The sequence below is a fragment of the Capricornis sumatraensis genome, chromosome 4, assembly GCF_032405125.1.
Source record: "Capricornis sumatraensis isolate serow.1 chromosome 4, serow.2, whole genome shotgun sequence".
Classification (NCBI taxonomy): domain Eukaryota; kingdom Metazoa; phylum Chordata; class Mammalia; order Artiodactyla; family Bovidae; genus Capricornis; species Capricornis sumatraensis.
Window position 1 is genome coordinate 29,750,762 of NC_091072.1, and position 27,045 is coordinate 29,777,806.

The 27,045-nt window shown below is 41.5% G+C and overlaps 1 protein-coding gene across 5 annotated transcripts in view; it reads right to left on the minus strand.

Annotated features, from left to right (window-relative positions):
* The window catches only part of SNX25 (sorting nexin 25), a 91,200-nt gene that overhangs the window by 57,606 nt on the left and 6,549 nt on the right, over positions 1-27,045 (minus strand). For all 5 annotated transcript variants that reach the window (XM_068970545.1, XM_068970544.1, XM_068970543.1 and 2 more), the window contains exons 2-5: positions 10,714-10,798; positions 7,277-7,493; positions 2,926-3,098; positions 831-1,017 (exon numbers count right to left, since the gene is read on the minus strand). In XM_068970545.1, coding sequence (XP_068826646.1) covers positions 831-1,017; positions 2,926-3,098; positions 7,277-7,493; positions 10,714-10,735 — 599 coding nt within the window. In that variant the 5' untranslated portion in view covers positions 10,736-10,798. The remainder of the gene's footprint in view (positions 1-830; positions 1,018-2,925; positions 3,099-7,276; positions 7,494-10,713; positions 10,799-27,045) is intronic.

A 27,045-nucleotide genomic window follows, 5' to 3' on the forward strand; every position in this document is an offset into this window, starting at 1 on the left:
TGTGGGTTTCAGACAGAAGTCTGATAAAAAGCAATTCCGTCTGTCAATATGAGTGGGCAGAGCTGATCCTTAAATAAGAGGGCAATTTTTTTTTTATCAGATGAACAATAAGTAGCTAAGTAACAAGATACTTTATGCAGCGTCACCTCCTCTTTGAGCAGAAAGATCAATCCCTGCCATCATAGAGTTGTTCCTGGCAGCCTCTCCAGTACAAGAAGCAGAGAGTAAGAACTCGTCCTCAGGTCTGTGCCTCAGATACAGCGAACAGGGACAACCACCCAGAGGATGAAACATACACCAGTGCCGCCTCAAAGAGAACTGCCCGAGATGCTACGTTTCAGCAAAGCCCACGGAACTCTCCCAGTCACAGGTGAGGGAAGGAGACTGGACTCCCCTATGAAAGAGACTCCTGGGGTGTTATTTCCAATGTGTTTTCTCAAGACAATCAGTCAAGAACCCCTTTATTCCCCAAACTGGGCCTCTGTGTTTTCTAAGAAAAAAGAAAATCAACACAAATGTTCTACACTGTAATTTTAAACACACATCAGTTCCTTCCACTGCTTTCCACAAGGAAGCATCTGAGCAGCTACACAGGTTCTAACAACTGATCAACTTTCTATTATAACCTAATCATTTGAAAAACACGGTACTTTGAACAAACGAACTCCGCTACTAAGGGAGAAGCTCGATAAATTTTGTTGTTACTGATTAGTGAGATTTATGGACTTCCTTTATTTCTGCTTCCCTGACAAGCACTTTTTTTTTTAAACCTAACCAGGCAGAGAAGGATAATTAGTAGCATTGTCATGCTATAATTAAAGACCAAATACCTGAGCTGCTTCAGGAACTCAACATCAGAGTTGCTGTTAATGAGCTTGATGAACTCTTCATAGGAAGGTGCATACGTGTAGGCTCTCTTGTGATGTTCGTTCATGTGCTCCCTGCGCTCCAGCTGGGCGAGCAGCATCTGGTTAATGTAATCTGGGTTACTGAGCAGCTCCACCACCGGCTTCAAGACTGCGGGACAGAGAAGAGAGCAACAGTGAAAAGGCCTTCTCCTTCAGAGGAGCTGTGTTCATGGTTCCGTAATTGAAACTGCACCTGGCAAACACTGTGAAACTACCCAAGTGGGCTGCACAAGTGTGCATGCATGCGTACACACGCAACACACACATACACACGGACCCATCCTTCTGGGTCTGCTACCAGCTAAGGCTACAACCAAGCGGTCATTTTAACAAATGAGTTACACGGAAAAGGATGATGAAAGAAAGTCATTCGGAACCCAAGCGGTTAACAAAGCTATCAAAATTAAGTACATCCATTTTTTTTCCTTTTATTTCCATTATAAGGCTCAACATGCTTTGTCTGCCAAAAGATTGAAAGTTAACATTCTCCCAACTGGTGAAACCTCAGGGAGACAGTTGTGAGAAAGCCAAGGACACCATGAAAGAGTCATCCTACAAACTTCAGGTTAAAAAGGTCACCTTCTCTCTATGGTTGGCTGTATCAGCTAATGGGCAGAGCTGGCTAATCCTGAGACAATAAATGAGAGATTAAATCAATGCATATAAACACAACGTTCTTTTGAGATTCTGCGGTAGGAAAAGTTTCTCTTTAGATGATATTTTCTTCCATTTTCCTTATCCTAGCTAAGCATTTCCTTGGATACACTTTTTTGCTAATAACCACATTATATTGTGGTACAGCTCCTTTTTTATGTATTCTAAGTCACATATGTTGGTGGTGGTGCTGTGCTCAGTCGTGTCTGACTTTTTGTGACCCCATGGACTGTAGCCCGCCAGGCTCTTCTGTCCATGGAATTCTCCAGGCAAGAACACTGGAGTGGGTTGCCATTTCCAACTCCAGGGGATCTTCCTGATTTAGGGACTGAACCTGCATCTCTTGCATCTCCTGCATTGGCAGGTAGGTTCTTTACTACTGCTCTGCCTGTGAAGACCTAAGTCACATATAGGTATTACCAATGAATATTGCAGCAAAGGTATTTTAAGTGAATGCATACTAGACCTTGAGTACAGATATTCCTTTGTTTATGCATATAATGGATGCTACATTGTGAAGGGCATAAGGACTGGTTCAGTTCAGTTCAGTTCAGTTACTCAGTCATATCCAACTCTTTGCGACCCCATGAATTGCAGCACGCCAGGCCTCCCTGTCCATCACCAAATCCCAAGGTTCTCCTAAACTCATATCCATTGAGTCGGTGATGCCATCCAGCCATCTCATCCTCTGTCGTCCCCTTCTCCTCCTGCCCCCAATCCCTCCCAGCATCAGAGTCTTTTCCAATGAGTCAACTCTTCGCACGAGGTGGCCAAAGTATTGGAGTTTCAGTTTTAGCATCAGTCCTTCCAAAGAATACCCAGGGCTGATCTCCTTTAGAATGGACTGGCTGGATCTCCTTGCAGTCCAAGGGACTCTCAAGAGTCTTCTCCAACACCACAGTTCAAAAGCATTAATTTTTCAGCGCTCAGCTTTCTTCACAGTCCAACTCTCACACCCATACATGACCACTGGAAAAACCATAGCCTTGACTAGATGGACGTTTGTTGGCAAAGTAATGTCTCTGCTTTTGAATATGCTATCTAGGTTGGTCATAACTTTCCTTCCAAGGAGTAAGTGTCTTTTAATTTCATTAAGGACTGGTTATCTATTATTTAAAAAAAAATGAAATGGACTATGTATTTGGCAATATGTTATATAAAAAAATTTATCACATAGGGCCAAGTGATGTCTTCTTCAAGTGACATTTAAAACTTGACCTTTTGAAAATACTTCAATTCCCATACATCCCACAGTATACAAGGTCTGTACAGGTATCACATAAAGTGTTCTCACATTCGTATGGAGCAAATTAGTTTGCATTAAGCATCGCATTAGTAATATCGATTAGTTATGGAAGTCTACCTTTTGTTGTCAGGATTTCCGCGAGCATTATGCGTAGGCTGAGAGACTGGACGTTCTTCGAAGGGAGGAGACAGAGCACCAGAACCCGAGAACACATCTGCAGAAATCTGACTTCATCGTTTGAGTTCCTCAAGCAAGAATGCAACACAAAAGGCCTTGGCTGCTCTTCATGTCTGAAAAAATAAATACATGAACAGAGGGAAAAGGAAGGAAAGAAATTTCTAGAAACAATTTGGTCATGTACCATTAGCTTAAAAAAAAAAAAGCCACTTCAGTTTTAACAACTATGTTCACTCTTCGACTATCAATAGTCAATAATTTTCTCAACCACAGATTAATCTGGAAAAATGGGCTTTTGGGATTTCTAACCTTAAGTAGCATGAACGGTTATACAGAACTCCTGAATCGTAGCAACAACTATCCAGAAAGGGGTGAGTGTCTTTTTAATTCGATTTTAAAATCTTCTAGCTCTCTTTTTAAATGTCATCTAGAGTTTCCTTTAAAAAAAAAAAAATCGAACAAAGCATAAACCAGGGTCACCAGGTCCTGACAGCATCCTTCCGTCAGCGTCCTTACTGCAATTCCTAGTACTTACCTCTGGGTTCTTGTGCCTTGAGTAAGCAAAAGGACGTTAACCTTCTATACATTTCAAATGCGCAGTCTTACTTAATCTTCCCACCTACATCAAGAAGTGTATTTATCATCGCCATTTTACAGATGAGAATATTAAGGATCTGAATGATCGAGTGAACAGTTCAGAGTCACAGAGGTAATTAATGGTAAAAGCAATTCAAGTTCTGCTCTGACTCGCACATCCCCAACTCTTTAACACAAAGCCAAAATTAGAGATTAAGATGAAAAGGGAAAAAAAATTCAGAGATAAAGAGAAAAATATGTGAAGAAAAGCATTATTTTGTCCCTTAAACAGCATGCCTGGGCTTTATGAGTAAAAAGAACACACAGACTGTAAAAAGGAGGCTATGAAATTAAAAATGCTATTGATTTAATAGCATAAAAACAATCATTTTTAAATTTCCTCGAAACATGCTAGAACAAGACAGATGGGGCAAAGGAAGAGGAAACAGGCAAGAATTAAGTGTGATCTGGATTGACTCAGGGCAGCCAAAAGCATGTCGGCTGGGAAATAAATACGGGCTGACCGGAAAGCTGCCTCCACACAACTGCCCAACAGTCAACCAGAGGATGTGTCGCTTTTATTAATGCAATTTATTATTCTCTTGCCTGACTGTGGCCAATTCAATTGGGTGCCTCCTGGCTGCCACTGTCATTTTGCAGTCAGTGGAAATCTGCACCCCAATGGCGATTTCCAGGGCGAAGGCACAGCTTATCTGGGGCAGGTGAGTGCAGAGATAACCACAGAACCTGGATGCATTTCTGCCCAGTCTCATTGTGATGTGTAGAAGGTGATGCACAATCAGATATTAGATCCCCAGCATTCACCTCCAGGGCACCACCATCTATATGCAAAACACCAGTGACCTACTGGCACTTTTCCAAATATCCATAATCTCAGAGAACAATGATAGAGTGCCTTCCTTTAATAAGAATCATCAACTAGAGCTTCTAGGCATAGCCCAGGCACCAATAAATCTATCCTTGGCGCAAGAAAACTGGAGGTCCAAACAGAAGGCACTTCTAAAATGCAACCAGGTCTCTGTTTCTATTATTCTGATGCTTACTCATAATATCTTTATATAATCCACAAAGGCAGTCATTTCGCAAGATGGTAAATAAACGTCTCAGTGAAAAATATATTCTCATGTTGAAATCAGATAATCATAAAAACACTCCATTTCTCTAACCACTTGCTCTTCTCCCAAACCTAAATTCATCAGTCTTCTAACTGGAATAAAACAATGATCTAAAAATACTGTCCTCTAGTGAGCCATAATTTAAATACTTTAAAATGAGCTTCCACTGATAACTGTATCCACCAGACAGAACTAGGGAGCACTTTATGGAGTGGACGCCATAGCCGACTAGGTGCTGCACGGGCCTCAGAACACTCAGAAGGAGAGGCTGAAGCTTCTGAGACTCCAGCAAGGTGACCCTTATAACTTCCTCATCGGTTCACATACCCCCTCCTTACTGGAAGTTACTTTCTCTAAAAACAATGGTTTTCAAAGGGTGGTTTCCAGGCTCCCGCGTGTCCCCCAGACACTGTCAGGGGGTCTGTGAGATCCAAACCCTATTCATAGCAACGAAACAATTCCCGGTGTCTTGCCTGCTCTCACGAGTTGTAGCGGAGTTTCCCAGAGGCAACAGACTGTGTGGTGACCTTGTCACTGTTGACAATGAGTGGAAAGTGAACTGTGTGTTCTTACACTTAAAAAAAAGTCTTAGTTTAATATCTGATATGATAAGTATTGACAGATATGATGAGTGCTGAGCTGGTAAATGTTTAACACCGGCCTCTCCAAAGGGGAGAAAAGCTCCCATTTGGAGCATCTGCCCCATTTCACGGGGTCAGTACTCCTGCTGTGGCCAATTACAAAGTGACAAGGTGCTGCTCATTGACCTCAGGGTTGCTCCTGCACCAGCACAAGCCGGCCCCAGGACCCCACGGCTCTAACTCACACAGACAAAAGCTCTTTCAGGTCCTCAACAACCTTCAAGAGCACAGGGCTATTCTCAGACCAGGAAAACTGAAAACCGCTGCTCCACAGTAAATTTTTCAAACTGTGGACTGGGACTCAAGGAACAAGGTAAAATTTAATCTCAGATGCCATTTTTGTTAATGATAAAGAACCAAAAAAAAAAAAAATCAAAGTTATCATAGGTAATGAGCATTATTTGATGAAACTGGATCACAATATAAAAAGTATTCCCAACTCTCACAATACTGTTAACCCGCTATATTGTAATACAAAATAAAAAGGTTAATAAAACAAAATTTTTAAAGGTATCCCCCATTTTATTTTTAAAATCTGCAAAAAATATGGACATGTACACACTGCTCTATTTAAAACGGATAACCAACAAGGACTTACTGTATAGTACAGGGAATCCTGCTCAATGTTATGTGGCAGCGTGGATGGGAGGGGAGTTTGGGGGAGAGCAGATACATGTATATGCATGGCTGAGTCCCTTTGGTGTCCATCTGAAACTATCACAATATTGTCAATCAGCTATACTCCAATGCAAAATAAGTAGTTAAAAAAAAAAAGAGAGTTTGCAAAAAACACTGGGGGCAGTGAGCTGGAAAAGAATAGGCATACAGTGGCCCTGTGGATTCTGGCCTCGTGAACCTAAGCTGGGTGAGCATGGCGAGAGAGATGACTCCTGGACAGCTGCCACTGCACGACCCCCCTTAACAGCCAGGAGCCCCCACAACCTCATAGGCAGGGCAGCAAGTGCTCGCAGACCAATCCACAAGACAGGGCTTCTTAGAAGGAGGAGAGCTACCACCTGCCCGAGGAAGATGCCTCTGCTTCCTCATCCCCTTACATATTGCAAATACTTTCTCTTCTCCCCTAAAATAGAGGCAGCGCTATATCAGTGAGAAGAGGCCCCAGAAACTGCTGGGACCCTGCTTCTACTCCAACTGAGTGCGTATCCAGTAGGCAGAAGGCTACTTGCTGCAGTGAGACTGCTCTTTATGTCCAGGTTAGAGGTGCTATGAGTTGTCATGCTCTTACTCAGGCAAGAGTAAGACAGACGTTTAGGATCCTATCAGCAAACCTAAGGAAATAACGATTTGTTATGAGCCCCGAGGTCTTGTTGAAGTCTTCTTCCAAAGGAAGAGTCACCTCTCGGGCACAAACCTTTCCTGGCTAATAGTACAAAAGGCTGACAAACCTGAGTGCTGGCAATTTTCACATGAAAACAGCTTCTCTAATCACGGCCTGCATGCTCCAATACTGAGTTCCTTTTAAAAATCAAGTTTTAGGATACTACGATGCAACAGAGCTCTTAACAGAGGACTCACAAAAAGAAACATTAACTTTATTTAAACTTTCTCAAAAACTGAAAACTCATTGACACTCTTCAGAGTGTAAAACAACTATATTTAAATGTTCTGTTTCTAGGCACCTTTAATGCTACTAAATAGATTCATGATAGTGCTGGCTCTGTAAAATTAATCTCACTGCTTCAGCTATTTACAAAATCAAACAGGTCTATATCGTGGTTTTCTGGTAAAAAAATTTTTTTTTGATTTGCTCTATCAGAACATTATAATGATTCCCCGCAATGTCAACATTTCCAGCCAAGGGCCAATCAGAGGATGAATATGCTCGAGTTCTGTCTTGACTCTGACCCCTTTTCTCAACAAGGAAAACACTTTAACGTGAGTAAAGGGAGGAGAGGCTGCTCCCACTGTAACAGCTACCTGGCACTCGCCGCCTTCAGGTCACAGAAGTGAGTGAGCAAAGCTCGCACGACATCGTTGCAGACGACTTTGACCACGTCCATGTGGCTCAGCCGGTGGCGCAGCTGTCTGGCGACTTCCCAGAAATCCTCGGACAGCAGGTGGTAGAGCCGCCCCTCGTCTCTGCTGAGGTTTCCGTACCAGGACAGAATGTAGTCTCTGTAGCTGTAGTCAAACACTACCAGGAAGAGAAAGGCCGCGTGTCAAACGCAGGCGAGGGCCGCAGACACTGAGAGCACGCTCCTGCTGTCTGCTGCTATTTAACAGTCACTTTAAAATATAGAGTGGAGAGCAAATCAAGGGAAGACACACTGTTTCCTGAAACCTTTCAAAGAGAGATTCTTATCTAACTCGAATTTTGGGGGTGTGGAGACCCGAGGTATTGGATTTTCTTGGATAGCCCAATCTTTAAATAGTCTACCTTGATACCCAATTCCCTGATTGTGTGTTTAATTTCAAATTGCTCTAGATGGGCGGAAATCACAAGGAAGTTGCTTTTTTCTATTCAACACAAGGAAGAGCTGAACAAAAACATTAAAATTATTCAAGAGATTGCCATATTAGATGATGGATGGGCCATCATAAGAAATTTCAACACAATCGGAGCATTTAATGGATAAGGATGACATGGAAGAAAGTACTTCCTGAGATGGTAAGCTGGGTTACATGACCTCCAGGCTTTCACATCCTTTTATCTTCCTTCTGGGCATCCCAGTGCCAAGCAGCAAGAGCATGATGACACACACTTTGCCAATAATAACACTGCTAAGCTCTTCATGTGCAATTCCTTCTCTCTTACTCTTCTATTAAACTAAAAGTTTTCATGCCAGGGATTTTTAGCTAATAGCAAATAAATCTGCAAACCAAAGCATTTGGAAAATAGAAGCATTTTTTCTTTTATTAAAATTTAATTTCAAATTAAAGCAGGAAATTAAGAGCAATTATAAGAGACTTAATACTTAGAATTAAGATCTTTTCAACATGCTAAAGGATTTATGTGAAGGCCATATTCACCTATGTAATGTTTCATTACATTTGTTAACCACATTGCATATTCTGATTACTGTAACTCTAAAACACTCCTCTGATAATACATTTTGGTGAGAAATGGATAAAAATGAATACTGGCAAAAATCTGTACTTAGTAATAGAGATATGTGCTAGTCACAGGAATATCTTCTTTCAATAGTTCATCAGCACCCCTAAGTATCATAAAAATATAAAAGTACAAAACAAAGACACGATTCTAAGTATGTGTTATATAACTCCAGACACTCATTCATACAAGTACAAAAAAACCCAAAATATTTTAAAATATATCATCTGTGTCAATTCAAGGAGACAGAGAAATTCATGATAGTAAAATCATTTTATGTTCTTCATTAAGAAATATGCATGAGTAATATAACAAACCACAGTAAGAAATGAAGGAACACTTATTCTCACTGCCAAGCAAACAGCTTTTCTTCTAAAGGTGTAACAGCCCACAAAAAATCCAATGCTATCATGACTTAAATACATCTATTTTCTAGGACTGCTCTTCAAGAAATAAGCAGGTAAGAGGGGATCACAGAAGATTAGAGAGAATGGAATAACATGATTAGAACTTCAGTTTTAGTTGGATTAATCTGAAAAGATGATTTAGGGTAACAAGAGAGAAATACTAGAGGTGAGGAGACCAGTTTAAAAGCTACCATTCAGTCTAGAAAATGTGATGTTAGGTAAATCTGTCTATACATGTTCAGAACAAGGAGTGACTCCATCTAAGTAAACGGTATGAGAGAGAGCCATTTTCCACCTCTGCCTTCTCCCTATGATAACTCAGGCACAGTCTTCCATGCCCAAGAGGGTAGAGCCCCACAGGTCAAAAGTAGGGTCCATGACCCGAGTCTCTCGGAACAAAGAAACAGTCATTCAACCAGGCACTGTCCTAGTGACGATGACAACAACCGCAGTTCCATTGATCACACAGATGTCCCACTGCGGTTTGCAAAGTTTTCAAAAATACAATTAGTAATTGCTCTCTGTGTGCAGAAGAAAAGTCATCTTCTGGGAAGATCTGAGGTTATTAGCTTATGTCACTGGTGGATCTATTGATTTATTCAAGAAAAATGAACATGTATTTCATACCACTGGGTAAAGAGACATGAACTAGATAAGTTGAGCCTATAGAGAAGGGGAAAGCCATGCTCTTTGAGGTACCAGCTATGCTTCTTTTGTGTCAGCATCTAATCCTTGGACAGTCTGAGTTCTACTGAGCAAACAGCAGGTACTTAATAATTGCTGAATTACATGTCTTGCCCACATTACTGAGATAATTCAGGGCAGTCCAGTGAAAATTGGGCTGCAGATCTAGTGAGATTTGATATTAAGTCAAAGAGACTTTTAAAAGTCTACCTTCTGCCAGTTTTCCAGGAAACGTAACTTGAGGAAAAAAACTTTTAAGGGTATCTGATATAGAAGAGCAGTTGCCAGTTCTCTCCTAACTTCATACTTAACACTGTATATTTTCATCTGGAAAACCTCAGACTTTTTTTTGTATATAATAACTGAAACTGTCAGTTTTTAGAAATTTGATTTTTAAAGCACATTTTTAAAACTTTAATTTGATCAAAATATAGTCTCTTTGAAACTGTAATATTTGTAATTACACTTACTCATCCCCATTTCCAGACATATAACACTGTACCCGCCACAGTCCCCTTTTCAACCATCTTTAATACAAGTTTCACGTCTCTGTCCATTCTTTTGTCAAGGTTGGACAAGATCCCTTAATTTGGTTAACTGGTTTGTCCATGAGCAAGCCTGAGTATATTTATTCCCAACACACTTTCCCTATGTATATCTATTGACAAAAGAAAAAAAAAAAGGCTTCCTGACACCCACTTCAGGTAACAGTCAACAACAGATTCTTGCTTCATATCGTGGAAGCACCCCACTAAGCTGGCTAGTTTCATGCAATCTGCAAATTCCTGTTTAATCAATGTTTAGATCCCATTCATTTAACTGAAACATGGATATATTTGGGGGCTTCCCTGGTGACCCAGTGGTAAAAGAATCTGCCTGCCAATGCAGGAGACACAGGTTTGTTCCCAGGGTTGGGAAGATCACCAGGAGAAGGGCATGGCAACCCACTCTGGTATTCTTGCCTGGAGAATCCCAAGGACAGAGGAGCCTGGCGGGCTACAGTCCATGGGGTCACAAACAGACACAGTTGGCTGACTAAACAACAACTGGATGTATTTACTATGACTTCAAGTAAAAATTCATGATGAAAAAAAATCCAAATGCCATCAAACAGAGAGAGGATAGATAAATTTGCTGGAAATTACTATCTTCCTTTTAGAACATAATGAATTGCTTCCCGTGGTAATTATATACCCTCACTTAATCCTTACCTTCTTTTAGAGCTTTGTCCATATTATGAGAAATGACTACCCTTCTAGACTGAACTGACTCATTTGAGTCTCCATACACAGGACTCTGAAATATAAGAAAAAAAGATACAGATTACTGAATAAATCCCATAAATATAAAACCAAAAGTATGAAAAACTATTTAAACAGATGTTAAAATATTTCCTAACGGATTATAAAGTTCTTCCGGAAAAGTAAATACATGCTTAAGGTTAATAAATTTTTGAAAAAGAATTAAGGAAGGATTTTCCCTAGCAGATATCAAGACAGTGTGATGCCAGTGTAGAAATAAACAACTGAATGGTAGAAAGTACAAAAACATCTATACAGAAATGCAAATATATGAGAATTAAGAACATAATGAGAAAATTTTGAAATCTGTGAGGAAAACACAGACTATTCAATAAGTAGGGCTGGCATAATTTGATATTCATGTGGGAAGAAAGTTTAGAGTCTTATGCCATACTTCATATATTAATAACTCCAAACTGATTAAAGAGCTAAATATTTTAACTAAAAATGTATTTAAAGGAAACAAAGGAGATGCTGTGTTTAATCCTGGGATGGAGAAGCCCTCTCCAAAATAAGACACAAAAAGATTTATAAAGGAAAAGAAACCTGACAAATAAAACTAAATAAAATAGGAAATTCCTGTTTGACAAAAGATAACTATAAAATATAACTGACAGACAACATCTGCAAGATGTATAACAAAGGACTATTATTTCATATATACAGAGATCCCAAAACAAGAAAAATAACTCAAAAGAAAAAACCAGGCAAAGAAATTAAAAGAGCAATCATAAAAGATAAACACCAATCAATTTACGAAAAAAAATTGCAACCTCTTTTTCAACGAGAGAAATGCAAATAAGTGCAATGAGACACCATCAGACTGACAAAGCAGGGGCAAAGTGTCATCTAACCTAATGTTGGCAAAGACATGTGGAAATGGCCATTTTTACACATCGTGAGGGGAAATGTCCATTTCTAAAAGCTTTTAAGAAAACAACTGAGCACATATCAAAATTTAAAAGCACTCTGTTTATTCAGCAATTCTACTTCTAGGAATCTAGCTAAGATAAAATACTTGCACATTAAAAAAAAAAAAAAAAGTACACATACCCAGACTTTCACTGCTATATTGACTCTAAGGGAAGAAATTGGAAATAAATCAAGTGTATCAGTTCAGTTCAGTCACTCAATCATGTCTAACTCTTTGCGACCCCATGGACTGCAGCACACCAGGCCTCCCTGTCCATCACCAACTCCCAGAATCAAGTATATATCAATAATCAAAGAGTTAAATTGTAATGGTTCATGTTTTAGAATATAATGCAGCCATGAAAAAAGAATGAATTAGGGATACATATGCCTTCATGAAAAGTTTTCCATGATGGAAAATGTTTGGAAACACATATGCTAAACAATTAAAAATGGTTTCTTCCTCCATATATGTCTGTATAACACAATTTAAAATTTTAATTATAAAAAGGTACTAGTTGGCAAAAACAGAGAGGCAACATGCAGGATTTAAACCCCACTATCAGACAGCTAAGGGTACTTTAAACAGAAAAGCTTCTTAACTGACCACATTCCAAAGTGATCAAAAGTATATGTATATTGTAAGCATATGCTGGACCATGAAGAAGGCTCAGTGCCGAAGAATTGATGCTATAGAAATGTGGTGTTGGAGAAGACTCTTGAGAGTCCCTTGGACTGCAAGGAGATCCAACCAGTCAATCCTAAAGGAAATAAATCCTGAATATTCACTGGAGAAACTGGTGCTGAAGCTGAAGCTTCAATACTTTGGCCACCTGATGTGAAGAACTGACTCATTAGAAAAGACCCTGATACTGGGAAAGATTGAAGGTGGGAGGAGAAAGGGACAACAGAGGATGTCATCACCAACTTAATGGACATGAGTTTGAGCAAACTCTGGGAGACGGTGAAGGACAGGGAAGCCTGGCATACTAGAGTCCATAGAGTCGCAAACAGTCAGACACAACTGAGCAACTGAACAACAAATACTGCAATGGGTGTACTTATTGGTCTTAGAGGCTTCCCTGGTGGCTCAGTTGATAAAGAATCCACGTGCAATGCAGAAGACCCAGGTTTGATCTCTGGGTGGGGAAGATCCCCTGGAGAAGGAAATGGCAACCCACTCCAGCCTTTTTGCCTGGGAAATCTCATGGACAGAGGAGCCTGGCAGGCTACGGTCCATGGGGTTGCAAGTCTTACAATGACTTTGTGACTAAACCACCACCACCACTGGTTTCAGAGCATAAAAAGAAGCTAGTTATTAGTGGAATGTAGAGAACTTTTTTGTGCATGGGAAATATTACAAGTGCTTGACCACACAGCCACTGTCACTCAGGACGTCTAAATGGCTAAGGGCCCTATCAGCTTCATTCAATAAATGAGGGTGAAGAAAGCCCTCCATTCTCAGGCAGCCACCCCAGCACAGCAGCAACCAACCCCTGGCCCTGGACCGCCCAATCCTGAGAGCAGAATTTCCGATGCTCAGCTTAGGTTCACACCATCTGTGGGTCAAACGCCAAGACCATCATCCACTTTTGTGATCACTGTTACTTAAAAAAAAAAAAAGTCATAGTGTTAAGATTCCTTAGTTGAAATACTTTTTAAAGCCTTAAGATATATGTGTTACACTCAGAAAAGAATCCCTTTAGGCTACAAATTGGGCTTCCCTGGTGGCTCAGACAGTAAAGCATCTGCCTGCAGTGCAGGTGACCTGGGCTCAACCCCTGCGTCGGGAAGACGCCTGGGAAGAGGGCATGGCAACCCACTCCAGTATTCTTGCCTGGGAAATACCACGGACAGAGAAGGTCCTGGCAGGCTACGGTCCATGGGGTTACAAAGAGTCGGACGTGACTGAGTGACTAACACATATATACAACGCTACAAATTAATACATAACATTCAATACTTTCTCAAGGAATCATTTTTTAAAAAGACAAAACCCTTAATCATAATCGTATAGACAAAAGCCATCTTACCCTAAAAGAAATATACTCTCATCTATTGAAAACTACTTTCTAGTTTCTGAGTAACTTGTTATAAACTTAAATGGTCAGGACATTTTACTGTAATTTTTAAAGTTTTAGTTCATGAAAGGAAAAGACTGAAGAAATGAGAAGAATTTTTAAATTCTAGTGCTTTTTAGAACATCAGGCAGGTATTTAAACAACTTAATACTGTTAGAGCACTATACTGATAAATAACTTTAACCACAACTTCTCAAGCCTTTGGCAAACACGCTGGTATAGTTTTCCAAATATAGGTACGGCAGTTTCCTGCACAATACTAACCAGATAATGAAACTACAGCCAAATGATGCTTAATTGAGAAGTTCCTGAATTCGGGTTCTTAAAATGGAAACTGTGGTTAACGGCTGGGAGAGAAGCAGGTGAGAATATGACAACACATGCCTATATGAGCATATTTTGTACTTATGTGTCTATCTTTACAGCTTCCTTCAGAACAATTTTGTGCTTATTTTTTACCTTTCCTTTCTCTCCCTAGTTGCAGCTTTCAAATTCTTACCATCTATCTGCACATTTCTTTTCTCTCTCTGCTTCCCACTTAGACGTAATACCTACAATAAACATGTTTGTCCCTACTCACTGTATTTGAATTAGGCGTTTATGCGCTTTAACTTAAAAAAAGTTTATGAGAGTAACATTTTCTATGTTGGTTCTTTCTCTAAAAGCATTATCAGTTTTTCTATCTGGTTCTGGATTTCCCTGCAATCTGTCCCCCAGGACTCTTATTAGGGAGGAAAAAACAAAACAAAACAAAAAAGAGTTCTTCCGCCCTGTCACCCCACAGCCTGATTGAGAGTCTGGAAGTAAGGAGAACAGGAAGATCAAAGAAAACATCACGGGCCCAAAGCAACTGGGTAACCACACATGGAAAGTCCTTTTTTTCTAAGGATTTAATATTTCTGGAGCCAGTGGCAGCTAAGACTCAGGCACGTGAGCATGGCTGTAGCCCAGAGGGCGGTGAGGCGAAACCTGCCTTCTCTCTCCTTCCATTTATAGGTGTGAAAAGAGGAACCGCTCACCGAAGAGACTTCCGCAAGAGACGTGTTCCAGCGAACGCTCGCCCCCAGGTCTGCGCCTCGCAGTCCCTCCCCCTCCTCAGGGAAAGCCTGCCTCAGACAACCACTTTCCCAATAGCGCTGGTCCTGGGGAGGGTGAAACACGTGCGTGCTGTCCTTAGCCCTCTGCCACAAAGTGTAAGTGACAGGAGGCTTCACCACTCCATCCAGAACTGCAGACTTCGAGTGTCGTCTGAGCGGTCAGCCCTCGCCTGGAGTCTGGCATCAGTATCCCAAAACTGGGCTTCCCTGGTGGCTCAGACGGTAAAGAATCCGCCTGCAATGCGGGAGACCTGGGTTCGATCCCTGGGTTGGGAAGCTCCTCTGGAGGAGGGCATGGCAACTCACTCCAGTATCCCTGCCTGGAGAATCCCATGGATGGAGGAGTCTGACAGGCTACAGTCCATGGGATCACAAAGAGCTGGACACAACTGAGCGTGTGCCAATACTAAGATAGAGGAACGTCTGGTGAACCAGAATCCCTGCCATGTAAAAAAGATACACCTTATTCTCCATTTCATTAAGATAAATGAAACTTATCTTCATTTTAAGATTTAAACCTAGCTTGGACCCTACTTGTTGAGGTCATTTTAATCACTCAGTGAGTTCTCTGGAGAGAGAAAGGGAAAAGCCTCAACAAATAATTGCTCATTCTGAAAACGTTCTCCAAAGACAGGGAAAAACCTGAAGGCTTTGCTCCAATATATGAGTCTCAGCATCAGAGAGTAGAAGTCGGATCAACAGATGCTGTCCTGAGTACCTACGTATCAGCTTTCTGTTTACTCCTGGATGTCAGCTTTTAGTCTACAGCCATAATACGCTCCAATTGTCTTTGTGTCAGAATTAAGACACCCTCTCCTGAGGGAACAACATCTGGAGAAAGAATCCACGCAGAGAGCTGGGTACCCTGACACCATTAGCAACGAGACAGCCAGGGGTGACCTAGAACCCAGCCGAGACACACACCTCATTTTCCACTGTTTACACGGACGACACTGCTTACTGTGTTGCTTCCTGTGGGAGCAGAGACAGGGCTGGTAATTCCTTTCATGCCTATTACCTGGACGACTCAAATAAACAAGTATCTTTCTCCTTCACTATATGCTTCTATAATAAAAAAAATTTTTTTAATGTATTTTGGTTTATTTTAAAAAAGAAAAAAAAAACTGTACAGAGTTGATGGCGTGATGGGCATAATTTCCTGTAAAGCTACTGAAATGGTGATTTATCTTAGGAAAACAAACACAAAACCCCAACCATCATTACCCACATGGAGCTGTCACATGGCCCAGTCTTCCCAAGTATTCGCAGCATCAGACGGTCTACTGGGATCTTGTGACTAATATTCTCATTCTTAAGCTATGTTCTTCTCAAAACCATAGCTCCTTTCAAACCAACCGTATTCTGCCTCATCCTCAAAACATCATGTAATCAAAAGCAAAGAAACAAACGACCCACACAGATCCCTTCTCAGGAAGACAGGAAGGGACTGAGGTACGGAAAGGCCACCAGACTTGACTGAGACCCTGAGGAAAGAGCGTGACGTGACAGCAGCCCTTCCAGCGATGGTGTCCAGTCTGTAACTGCTGGCTTGCAGAAAGCATTTAGCAGAGGGCCTGGCACCTAGTGGCAAAGTACAACTATCATCACTAATAAAACTCAAAGCAGGATCAACTTTCAACACACTGAAGTATTTTTGCCTTTGAGGATGTACTTTCCAGAGAGGAAAGTGTCCGTTTCCTGGAGACGTTCTATCGTGTATGGGCCTTTACATTCTCTATCACTGGTGAAGTATTCAAGTATTCAAACAAAACCTGGTTTGATCAGAACCAGTTTCTTGGATTGTGCTTTATAATGTTTAATTGTGAACTAACGAAGGTCTGGTTCACCTTATCTGTATCCAATATATACTGAAAGGTTATCATTTAGGGAGACTGTACTGATAGAAAGTACTGGTTTTTGGTCTTTAGATAGAAGAAAAGCTACTCTCTGAAATTCAAACCTACAAATGTTCTCAATATGCTTCGATTTCTTTTAAAATTGCTAGTTCTAATATATCACAAGTAGAGAGGGACACATTCTATAAATGTAAAGAATTAAATCAGCCTATTCACACCAGTATCCACAGATAATCCCTACTGATATTTTGGTCTATTTCCTCCTAGTTGGTGAGTCCATTTCTTAACACGTAACTGTGGACAACTTACTTTTCCGTAACGGCTTCAAAGGCCTCATCCGTAAAACAAAGATAACAACGGTACCTACCTCTTAGGACTGATATGAGCATTGAATTAATACACATGAAGTCTTTGAAACTGTGCTGGGCAATGTCTTATTAATTATAAATTACTATTGGTACTTTATTTTCATATACTTTGGAAGAAATTACAACTATCACATTCACACATTTCTGCATCTGGTTTTTCACACTCAGTATTTTATCCTGAGCATCTTTTATGTAATAAAGATTTGGAATGTTTTGTTTTGAATGACTTACACTGCATTTTAATTATTTTCTTATTACTCTGTATTTACTTTGTCCTCAATACGTTTTTCCAATTTTCCATGAAAAACCTATTCATTTCCATGCTATCGACCTAAGTGTAGTATTACCAAAAATGATCTAAACAATACTGGAAGTGTCTATGAACCATACAGTGGATTTGAACTCTGACTTCAAACAACTGTGTGCCTCGAGAATGTTGTTCTTGTCTTTAAGGAGAGTCCTCTACCAGCTAAGAAGAAACTGATCGAACAACAGGGAGTGGTATGTATAGGATGCTGTGAAGCACAAATTACGCAAAGGTTAACAGGAACAGTCCCTGTCCAGCCTTTTGAACCAATAGTAAGTAACCTACGTGCCTTGAAAGTCCAACACTGCAGGATGTTTGGAAAACGAGTAATGGCCACAAGAGGCAGGTGCAAGTCAGGCTTTCTCTACCCTCGGGGACATTCTCGGGGAGCAGTAAAGGAAACCACCTGTCTTCTAGAAGCATAAATCCCCACCATGATTTCACCTGAAATGAACTTTGGCAAGAGATGAATGGTAGATTACATGGTGAGTACACACCAGTTATCGGAAGTATTGCTGTGTTCAGGCTAAAGGCCAATGCTGCCTGCATGCAAATGTAGGAATCAAGATTCTGTTTCTATTTCTATAAAGAAAGATAATCAGTTAGGTTAACTCCTGAGACCAGATCCTATGACTGGGTATGAAATCAATTAGATCTTTTCTCTGAATTTCATATCAAGTGTGCTTCAGGCAAGGGCACAATCCCAATTTTACTACGAGGGCAAAAGCACATGACATCACACGACAGCAACAAGACTTAATTAAGACCCAGAAAAAAGTTGGCTGCAGTCGATTCTTTGCCATTTTCTTGCTGTGTTATGATGAATATGTCCATTTCTCTGAGATTCAGTTTAAATAATGTCTGTACTATTTATACGAAAGGATTGTTATGCATCCCAAGAAGATAATGTGCGTGAAAGGGTTTTTTAAAGTGTAAGACTCTTAGTCGCTCAATCGTTGTCAGACTCTTTGAGACCCACGGACTATAGCCCACTAGGCTCCTCTGTCCATGGAATTCTCTAGGCAAGGATACTGGAGTGGGTTGCATTTACAAAGCAGTATTCAAATACAGATCATTTTTACAGTGCCAAAAGTCATAGTCCAAATTTTTTGCAATGTTAATCAAAGAATGATTATTGTTATATTACATGTGATTAATGTTATGACAGAACATACTTTCAGATTTGACTATCACAAGCAAATTCCTTTCATAATGTTTCTCGGTTATTAATCTACTAAAAAAATGATTATTAATCCAAAGGCAAAATCTGTATTAACTGATTAACAGAGGTATTTTTTGAGACAGGTTAACATACTAAGGGTTGTTTTTCCATTCAGCTGGACAAATTAGGCTCGTGGGAAGAAAAAAAAATGTGCTTCATTTCTAATGTCAAGGACTCAGATCTGAAGCTCCTGAGAAAACACATTCCACTTGATTACAAGAGAAATTTCAGTGTATTTCAAACCAGACACAGATTTAGAAACTGAAATTATAACGTGCACTTGACAGGACACAGGCAGACAGCAGGATGTCTAAACTGGCAAGCACAGAACAAGAGACTAGGGCTGGGGGAGAAGGAGGAGGAAAAAGCAAACTGGCTTAGGAAAGATCACTGATGCCTGGCAGCAGCTTTTTGCATTCCTACGAAGATGTGCGTAAGAAAGATTCTGCAGCCATTTTCTCACTGACTCACACTGTAATTCTGAGCTCATGAGGGAAATCAGAGGTTTTCACATTTCCATCAACTCATTCAGTCATCTAACCTGCAATGAGGACTGTGCGTCTGCCACTTAGTTGGGTTCCAGAGACAAAGGTAAATGCATTCTCTGTGCTCAAAGGGGCTTAATCTATCCCTGATGGAACAGAAGCTCATCATCGAATAACTGATGAGCTTGAACACTGTGGGAGGCTCTGCTTAGGAATTCTAGCGTTCTTCCTACTCTAGTCTCTCTTCTACATCTCACTCTCCAGCCCAGGTCACGGAAGAAAATTTACTCAAATATGCAATCAATCCAAGAGATCATTTCATAAGAATTCTGAAGTTCAGACACAGTGAAGTAAATTATAAAAATTATTTTCATAAGAGTTCTCACTGAAACCACTGAATTGAAATGGAGAAGATGCCAGAGTGGTTGCCCTCGCTTCAAAGCTATCATGTAACTCAACAACTCGATGAGTCACACAGAACTGCTTTTTTTCACAGAGATGCTTTAATGAAAGCAATCACTTTTTTTTTCTTCATTACTGTCCCAAATACCCATAATACCACTCTTATTAAATTTGTTGACTGGCTTTTAAATGAAAACTGGTGATAAAATATTCAGGATCTAGCTGGAAAAACATCACATTGGTGATTTGATTCAGGGAGTTTTCTAATATTTTCATAGCTCCCTTGAAGCAAAAAGCTGAGCTCCAGGCAGCGGCTTTGATAACATACATGTACTAAATACAGATATGCGTGAGATAGATTACTGCCATATAAATACTAGATGCAAAAAAGAAGAAAAGAAAATACAATTCAATGGAATCTACTTAAAGAGATGGACTTTCACGTCCCTTATAACTGGAGAGTAAAAATTATCTACCCCAGCCTAGATCTAGATCATAGAAATTCTTCCGTTTCTATATAAAATAAACGTATAGAAATTCAAAGAATAAAACCTTCTCCTTATGGGAAACGTGGTGTTAAAGATAAGCTTCAGTGCAGCAGCCACTCCACCTCTGAGCAGAGAGGATGGCTGGTGAGTGTGGGTCCACAGGACAGGACCGCCACAGTCCTCCATCCATGGGATTTTCCAGGCAAGGGTACTGGAGTAGAGCCATCGTTTTACGTCATTTGGGACAGAGTCACAAAAGACTCATGGAATCGCTTACGACCTCAATAAAATTACCCCAACACATCATCCTCCTCACTATCAGCAATCACTCTGCCTCCCACTTACCAAGAAAGTCGAGGCGACCCAGTTTGAAACATCTCAATTCCCTGCCAGCCTCGCGGCCTACGAGCTTCTCTCTCTGCTCCTGTTTCTACCTCCTTCCCGTTAGTCTCGAGCCTGAATCCTCCATCCGTGCCCTGACTCTGTCCGCCCGGACACTGCCCTCACCTGTTACCATCCTGTCTCTGGGATCTTCAGGCTCTTCCTCTCTACTTTGCAAGATTTCTCTTTAACCCAAAACTCCACTCAAGTCTCTCCTCAACTACAAAACTGCCCAAAGCATGCCCAGCACATACACACCTGTGAAGGCCACCTTCTCTCCTTCTCAGCCAAGCTGCTAGGGGGCACCGTGCACCCCATCTCTGCTTCCCCACCTGCCCCTCAACCCTCACCCAAGAGGATCAATACCATGTCTGCCCCGTGTCCACCCTGCCCTCCCAGACGCCACCCACATGGTCTCCAGTGTCAAATCTGGGGTCACTTTCCTTCCTCTTTCTGGACCACTAGCCAGGGAGAGCCAGGCCCACCCATGGGGAGGGCAGAGCTAAGAGAGACAGAGAGGAGTGGTCCTGAGGGGTTGTGTCCACACGCAGCCTGACCTCCTCCGTGACTTTTCTACCTCTGGGTTATGTATCCTTTTTTAAAAATTTCTAAGAGCTTCACTCTAGGGATACTGAGAGAGGTGGATCCAGGTTTTACAGAGATTGGAATTTACACAGTATTGAAGGCTTACTTAGGAATAAAAAAATACACAATTATGAGCACAATGTTAGAGACAGAGATGGATGCTTATTCCGAATAAGGAAATAAATAAAAGAAACTGAGCAGCCCCTGCAGGTGAACTCAAGCTTCACAACCTCACCTACATCCACCTCCAAGATGTAGGTGTTCTCCTTGGCTCCATGTTTATAGATGAGACGACTGAGACCTTGGTTGAGTAAACCAATGTATCATATCTTAAGATAATAAATCTCATTGTTAAAAAAAAGGGGGGGTGGGATTTACAGGTATAAGTCATGTTTAGAAAACAAAAGTTAAATGGGTTCCTTTACTTGGATTTCTCAGAACGTTAGTACAGCAATACACAGTGAAAAGCTTCAAGAACTTTCGTCTTCAAATTGATGTGACCCACCCCCCTCGACAAGCCTCTCATCTTGCCTCTTCTGTTTTTGCAGTGTATAATAACTAAAAGCATCTCCAAAATTAAGTGTTTACGGATCACAGTTTAGAGAACTCTGATTTTTCCCAGAACAGAAGAAAAAGAACGTGTGACTAACTGTTTGATACAGTATAGAGAGGGCAGAGTGGGAATCCGGAGGCTTCACGGTCGTTCCACAAGGTTCTCACACAGAATGGCAGATGGGTCTCACATTATATGCCAACTAGTAAAATCTTAGTAGCCTCCTGGAATCCTATGTTAAAAAGGATTCTGAGACTTCATCCGGACTGGGGGGCGGGGGAGAGAAGCAGCCTTACCTGATCAGCAGTGACTGTCATGAGGACAGAAGGGGCAGTTGTGATGTCATTCTGAGACCTCTAAAGTGACACTAATTCCTAAACAGATCCTAGAACCATCCCAAAGATGCTCAAGTTTTCTAAAACCTGAATCAGGTCAGACTAATCTTTAATAATTAAAATCTTTCTTTAATAATTAAATAATTAAAATAACTGTAGAGGCTCCAAAATAAGAAAGACTTGGGTTTAATTTAGCTCTTCCGTTTGTTCTGGGCACATGCTTTAGCCCCTCTAAACTTCAGTTTGGCCTTCCCAGGGGGCTCAGTGGTAAAGAATCCACCTGCCAAGCAGGAGATCTGGGTTTGTTCCCTGAGTCAGGAAGATCCCCTGGAGAAAGAAATGGCAACCCACTCATTTTCTTGCCTCAGAAATCTCATGGACAGAGGAGCCTGGCAGGTTACAGTCCATGGGGTCGAAGAAAGTGATATGACTGAACGACTTAACAGCAGAATGGCAAACCTCAGTTTTCCCACGTGTAAAATGAGATTAACTGGTCCTACCTCACATGGAAGACAAACATTTAACTGGGTAATGCATATACATACATACATACAGTAAGTGCAATAAACATTCAGTTTAGCTACAGCAATTACTAAGGCATTCACTTTATGACACTCACATTATGACTCCTGTGGTACATGTGTTTGTCCACTATACTCAGAGCCATTGGTTACAGTAAAATGACTCAAACGTCAGCCATAGAAGCCATTTTCCAGAACCCATTATCAATGTCAATTTATAGGCTATAATAAGCAAATGGCAAAGCGCTATTCAAAGTAAGTGTTACCTGCCTTGAAGGAGGCACAAGAGTATATAAATCTAACTACTGAGTGGTTATTCTTTGCAAAAGACATATCTCTTACATATTTTTTCCAGCCTCTCCATAGAGAAGGCCAAGACACAAAGACCAAACCAACAGCAGTGAGCCTCCCTAACACCTGGACTGGGTCCCCCACCCCCTCGGGGCATAGAGTTTTCGGTGTGAGAACCGTGACAGCCCTAAGCAAACAGGGACAGCTGCTCACCCCACGAACAAACGATCAGCTGAAGTCCCAACAGCTACGTCAGTCTGGCTGTGCTGCTCAAAAGTGAGACAGAATGAATTCTTGAAATACTATTTCCACTTAAAAAATATCAGGGCTCTTTGTGGAGAAATGGCTAGTTCCAGGTGTGAGCAGAAAACACTCAAAATGAACCTGATCTATCTTGCTAGACCAGACAGCAAGAAAACTCTCAGACTTAGTGGGGTCATATCAAAAGGACCAAGGAATCAACTTGAAAAGACTTCCACTGGCCAGAGATGAGACTGCCTTCAAAAAAGAAACTATGTAATAATAATTACAACTAATTGGAACCCATAAAATATATTCGAATTCATGAGTTCACAATATTTTTTTAAACACATAACTAACTGGCCACCTTCAGAGGATGAGGGGGAACCAGTCATTATCTTGGAAAACTGATAATGGGAAAGAATCTAGTATTTATCCTGCTTTTTTATATGAACTGTACCACTGTGCAACCAAAGAGCAGATGATTGGAAAATGTCTCTTTCCAAAAAGAGTCAAACCAATAAATGAGAGAAATGACAGAATTAAAACACCCCTATTTGTCACCCCTAACAAATTAACAGATCCAAGTAACTGAGCATCAACAGCTACGAATAAAACCAAAAAAGATAATCAGATATTATGCACCTCCTGATGAAAGTTCACACACCACCTACAGTCCTGCCAAAGGGGTCAAACACAAGTCTGATCTGGACAACAGGCAGGACATACAAAGGAAGAAACAACAAGCTGAGCCGTATCATTCATATATCGTTGTTTTAGTTGCTAAGTCACGTCCGACTCTTTTGCGACTTCAGGGCCTGTAGCCCACCAGGCTCCTCTGTCCATGGAATTCTCCGGGCAAGAATACTGGAGTGGGTAGACATTCCCTTCTCCAGGGGATCTTCTTGACCCAGGGATCAAAGCTGTGTCTCCTGCTTGACAGGTAGATTCTTTACCACTGAGCCACGTGGGAAGCATTCATATGCAACCAACAAAATCCAGATTACAAGATGCTAAAAAAAAAAAAAATGCTCCAGGTTCTTCAATAGATAACCCACAGGGAAAAGAAAGGATACAGGGAAGACAATTTTTTTTCAAATGGGCAAGACTAAACTATAACATCCACAGATGCCCATTTGACTGATAAAACTGTAACAACACACAAAGAAGTGATTATTATGGAATCAAGATGGCGTTACTTAGGTGGAAGGGAAGGGGCTGCCATTGGGGTGGACATATAGGGGAGCTTCAGGAAGTTACAAGAGTATTGTCTTTATAATCACTCACCCAACTATACATTTATTTTGTATAACTTTTTTGAAGCTGGATCTTATTTTAAAAGGTTTTTTTTTAAAAGGTAAAAGTGGGTAATTCCCTGGCAGTCCAGTGGTTAGGGCTGGGCACTTTTGCTGCCAGGTCCTGGGTTCAATCTTGAGTTGCAGAACTAAGATCCCATAAGCTGCATGATGCGGCCAAAAAATAAATTAAAAAGGTAAAAGTGTAAAATCCACCTTTTAACACCTTCTAATTCAAAGCACTTTCACAAACACCAGCATTTGTATCTTCAAATACCACCACGTTGTTCCAAACAACCTCTGAAAGTATTTACTACTTCCACGTTTCAGACTGGCAGACTGAGGCTTAGAAATCTTAAGTAAGCTGTCCATTGTCCCACCATTATCAAGGCAGAGTCAGATTGAAATTCAAATGTCTGGCTCACTCCAGGACCATTCTCTGAATGCCTGTGCTCCGCTGATTCCCAGCTATTCATTCACTCAAGAAATGTTTACTGCCCACCTGCTTAATTATGCTAGATGTTAAAGAGACAGAGAGGAGAGTCTGCCTTCATGGAGTTCAGGGGTTAGTGAGAAAGACACAAGGAACTGTGCAAGTATCTACAACTGAGCCGAGTACAGTGAAGGAAAGGTGCATGGTGCTATGAAAATATATGCAGTTGGAAGACAGGGAGAGCCGCTCTGCAGAAGTGACGGCTGAAGTTAATTAGGCAAGCGGGCATCGGAGGCTAGAGACAGAGCAAGCAATACTCAGAGTCGATGTCGACAGAGCGGGCTTAGCACTCTGATGGCTGAGGATGGAGCATGAGGAGTAAAGGTAATTATGACAGGAGACCAGGCTGGAGAGCTATGAGGACCAGGAAGCTGCTGAGGGCTTTTAATTAAACATGGTGAGGAAGAGGGATGGGACTCGGCTTGCATCTTTAAGAGAATGAATTGGAGGAGGGACAGAGAGGCAGACAGAGATGAACTGAGGGGCTACTGCAGTCACCTGGGAAGCACACGATGATAGCTGGGACCAAGCAGGAGGGATGGGAAGAAGTAGGTGGACGTAAGATACTCCAGAGGTAAGGAGACAGGTCTGGGGGATGGGACTGCATGTGGGAAAGAAGGAGATGTCAGGAAGGCCTCGGGCTTCCGGATGGAGGACTTGCAGAAGGTGCCAAACTCTGACAGGAGCAGTGGTAGAGGGACGGGGACCGATCACAGGACACATGGAAACTTGGACTTGATGATTTCGGGCCCCACTGAGAGCACCAAGTGAAAAGATCAGGGTAAGCAGTTGAATGAGTGAGTCTGAGCCTGAGCAGATGGTTATTTAGGGGTGGGGGGGTGCCGCCCAGGGTAAGACTGCCTAAGAGCCAGATACTTCCACAAATGGGACCTCAAGAATGATCGAAATTCAAATGTAGGAAACAAAGCAACTTCCTGTGCTTATCTAGGGGTTGAAAACTCAAAAAGGTTCAGTGAGGTGGGGGAAAAAGAAAATCAGAAGGACAATACAAGATTAACAGCTGCACCTCAGGAAAAACCCACTGCAATTTCTGGAATGTTTAGGATGTTAATTTCACGTCAAACGAGTTGGCACAATCTGCACAACCATATCTGCATATGAGGAGAGGCCTTTAGAGTAGCGGCTCAAGGTTGGAGACTCGAGAAAGCTCTTGACCCCAGGGGCTGCTCTGAGTCCGGGATATGCCCAGCCGCTCAGTCATCTCTTTTGCAGGGATAGAGAGGAGGTAGACAGAGGTGATGAAGTATCTTCACAGGATATGCAAACAGAGACGTAAGCTCCTCTCAGCTTCCATTACAAGGTAAAAACTAAGTTTAATTATACTCAGTGTGAGAAACAAGGCTATACTGTCAACTTCCTTAAAGCACATAACGTGGCTTCGGCTCAGCGGGAAAAAAAAAAAAGGACCAAGCCCTCCTGGATCTCCAGTTTGAGGGAGCTGAGAGAGTAGGAGCCAAACAAAAAACATGCTTTTTCACAGACTGGCTTGGTGACACAGAGGTGCTTCTCTCAAATGTTCTGCAGTCACTAGGTACAGAAGAACATAAGTGAACGCACTCATGTGTGCAAAATCCTGCCTGTGGGCTGGCAGAAATAAGAAGACTGCAGGATGAAGCTCGGCGTGAGCAGACAGGAGCAAACTCTGTACACTCTGAGTTACTACTGTTAACGTAAACTCACCCATACCTACAAGGTGGGTGCGAACTACAGCAAGGCAGGTTATTTTAGAAATGAGTACTTGTTAAAAATGCACCCAAATTTCCAAGAGGTGTAGTCTACATTAAAACAGAAAGCTTACTATTAAATAGATCCTAGTGACCTAAACAAGTTCCACTGTCTTATTCTAAAAGTGCACAATTCTTTCTGGCTTCCCCCTTGGCCTTGGAGCCATTTTACTTGGAGTTACCATATTCATTTTCTCTACGTCCAGCTCACGGGTGTTCATACATGGAAGCCCCGGGCTGGCTGACAAATGGACTGGGACTGGCCAGTGCCTAGCATCACTAATAAGCACGGGCCAGCCGTGGGGACAGAGCCCACACATGTCACCTCCTAACTGCATTCTCACAAAGCATTATTCAAGCTGAGGAGCCCACCAGAATGCAACCCAAAACCCACTGGGCTTTCTGGAAAGCTCCACTGTGTTTAGAGAAACTAAATAAGCACACACGCTAGGACTAAAGGAGGGTGTAAGAATGACTAACTGAACCCAACCCCCAAGGTGCCCAGCAGAGTCCCCAGGAAGGGCTGTCTATCCACCTCTGTCATCGGTCACTTCCATGCAAACAAGCAGCCCTCATTTAGAAAGT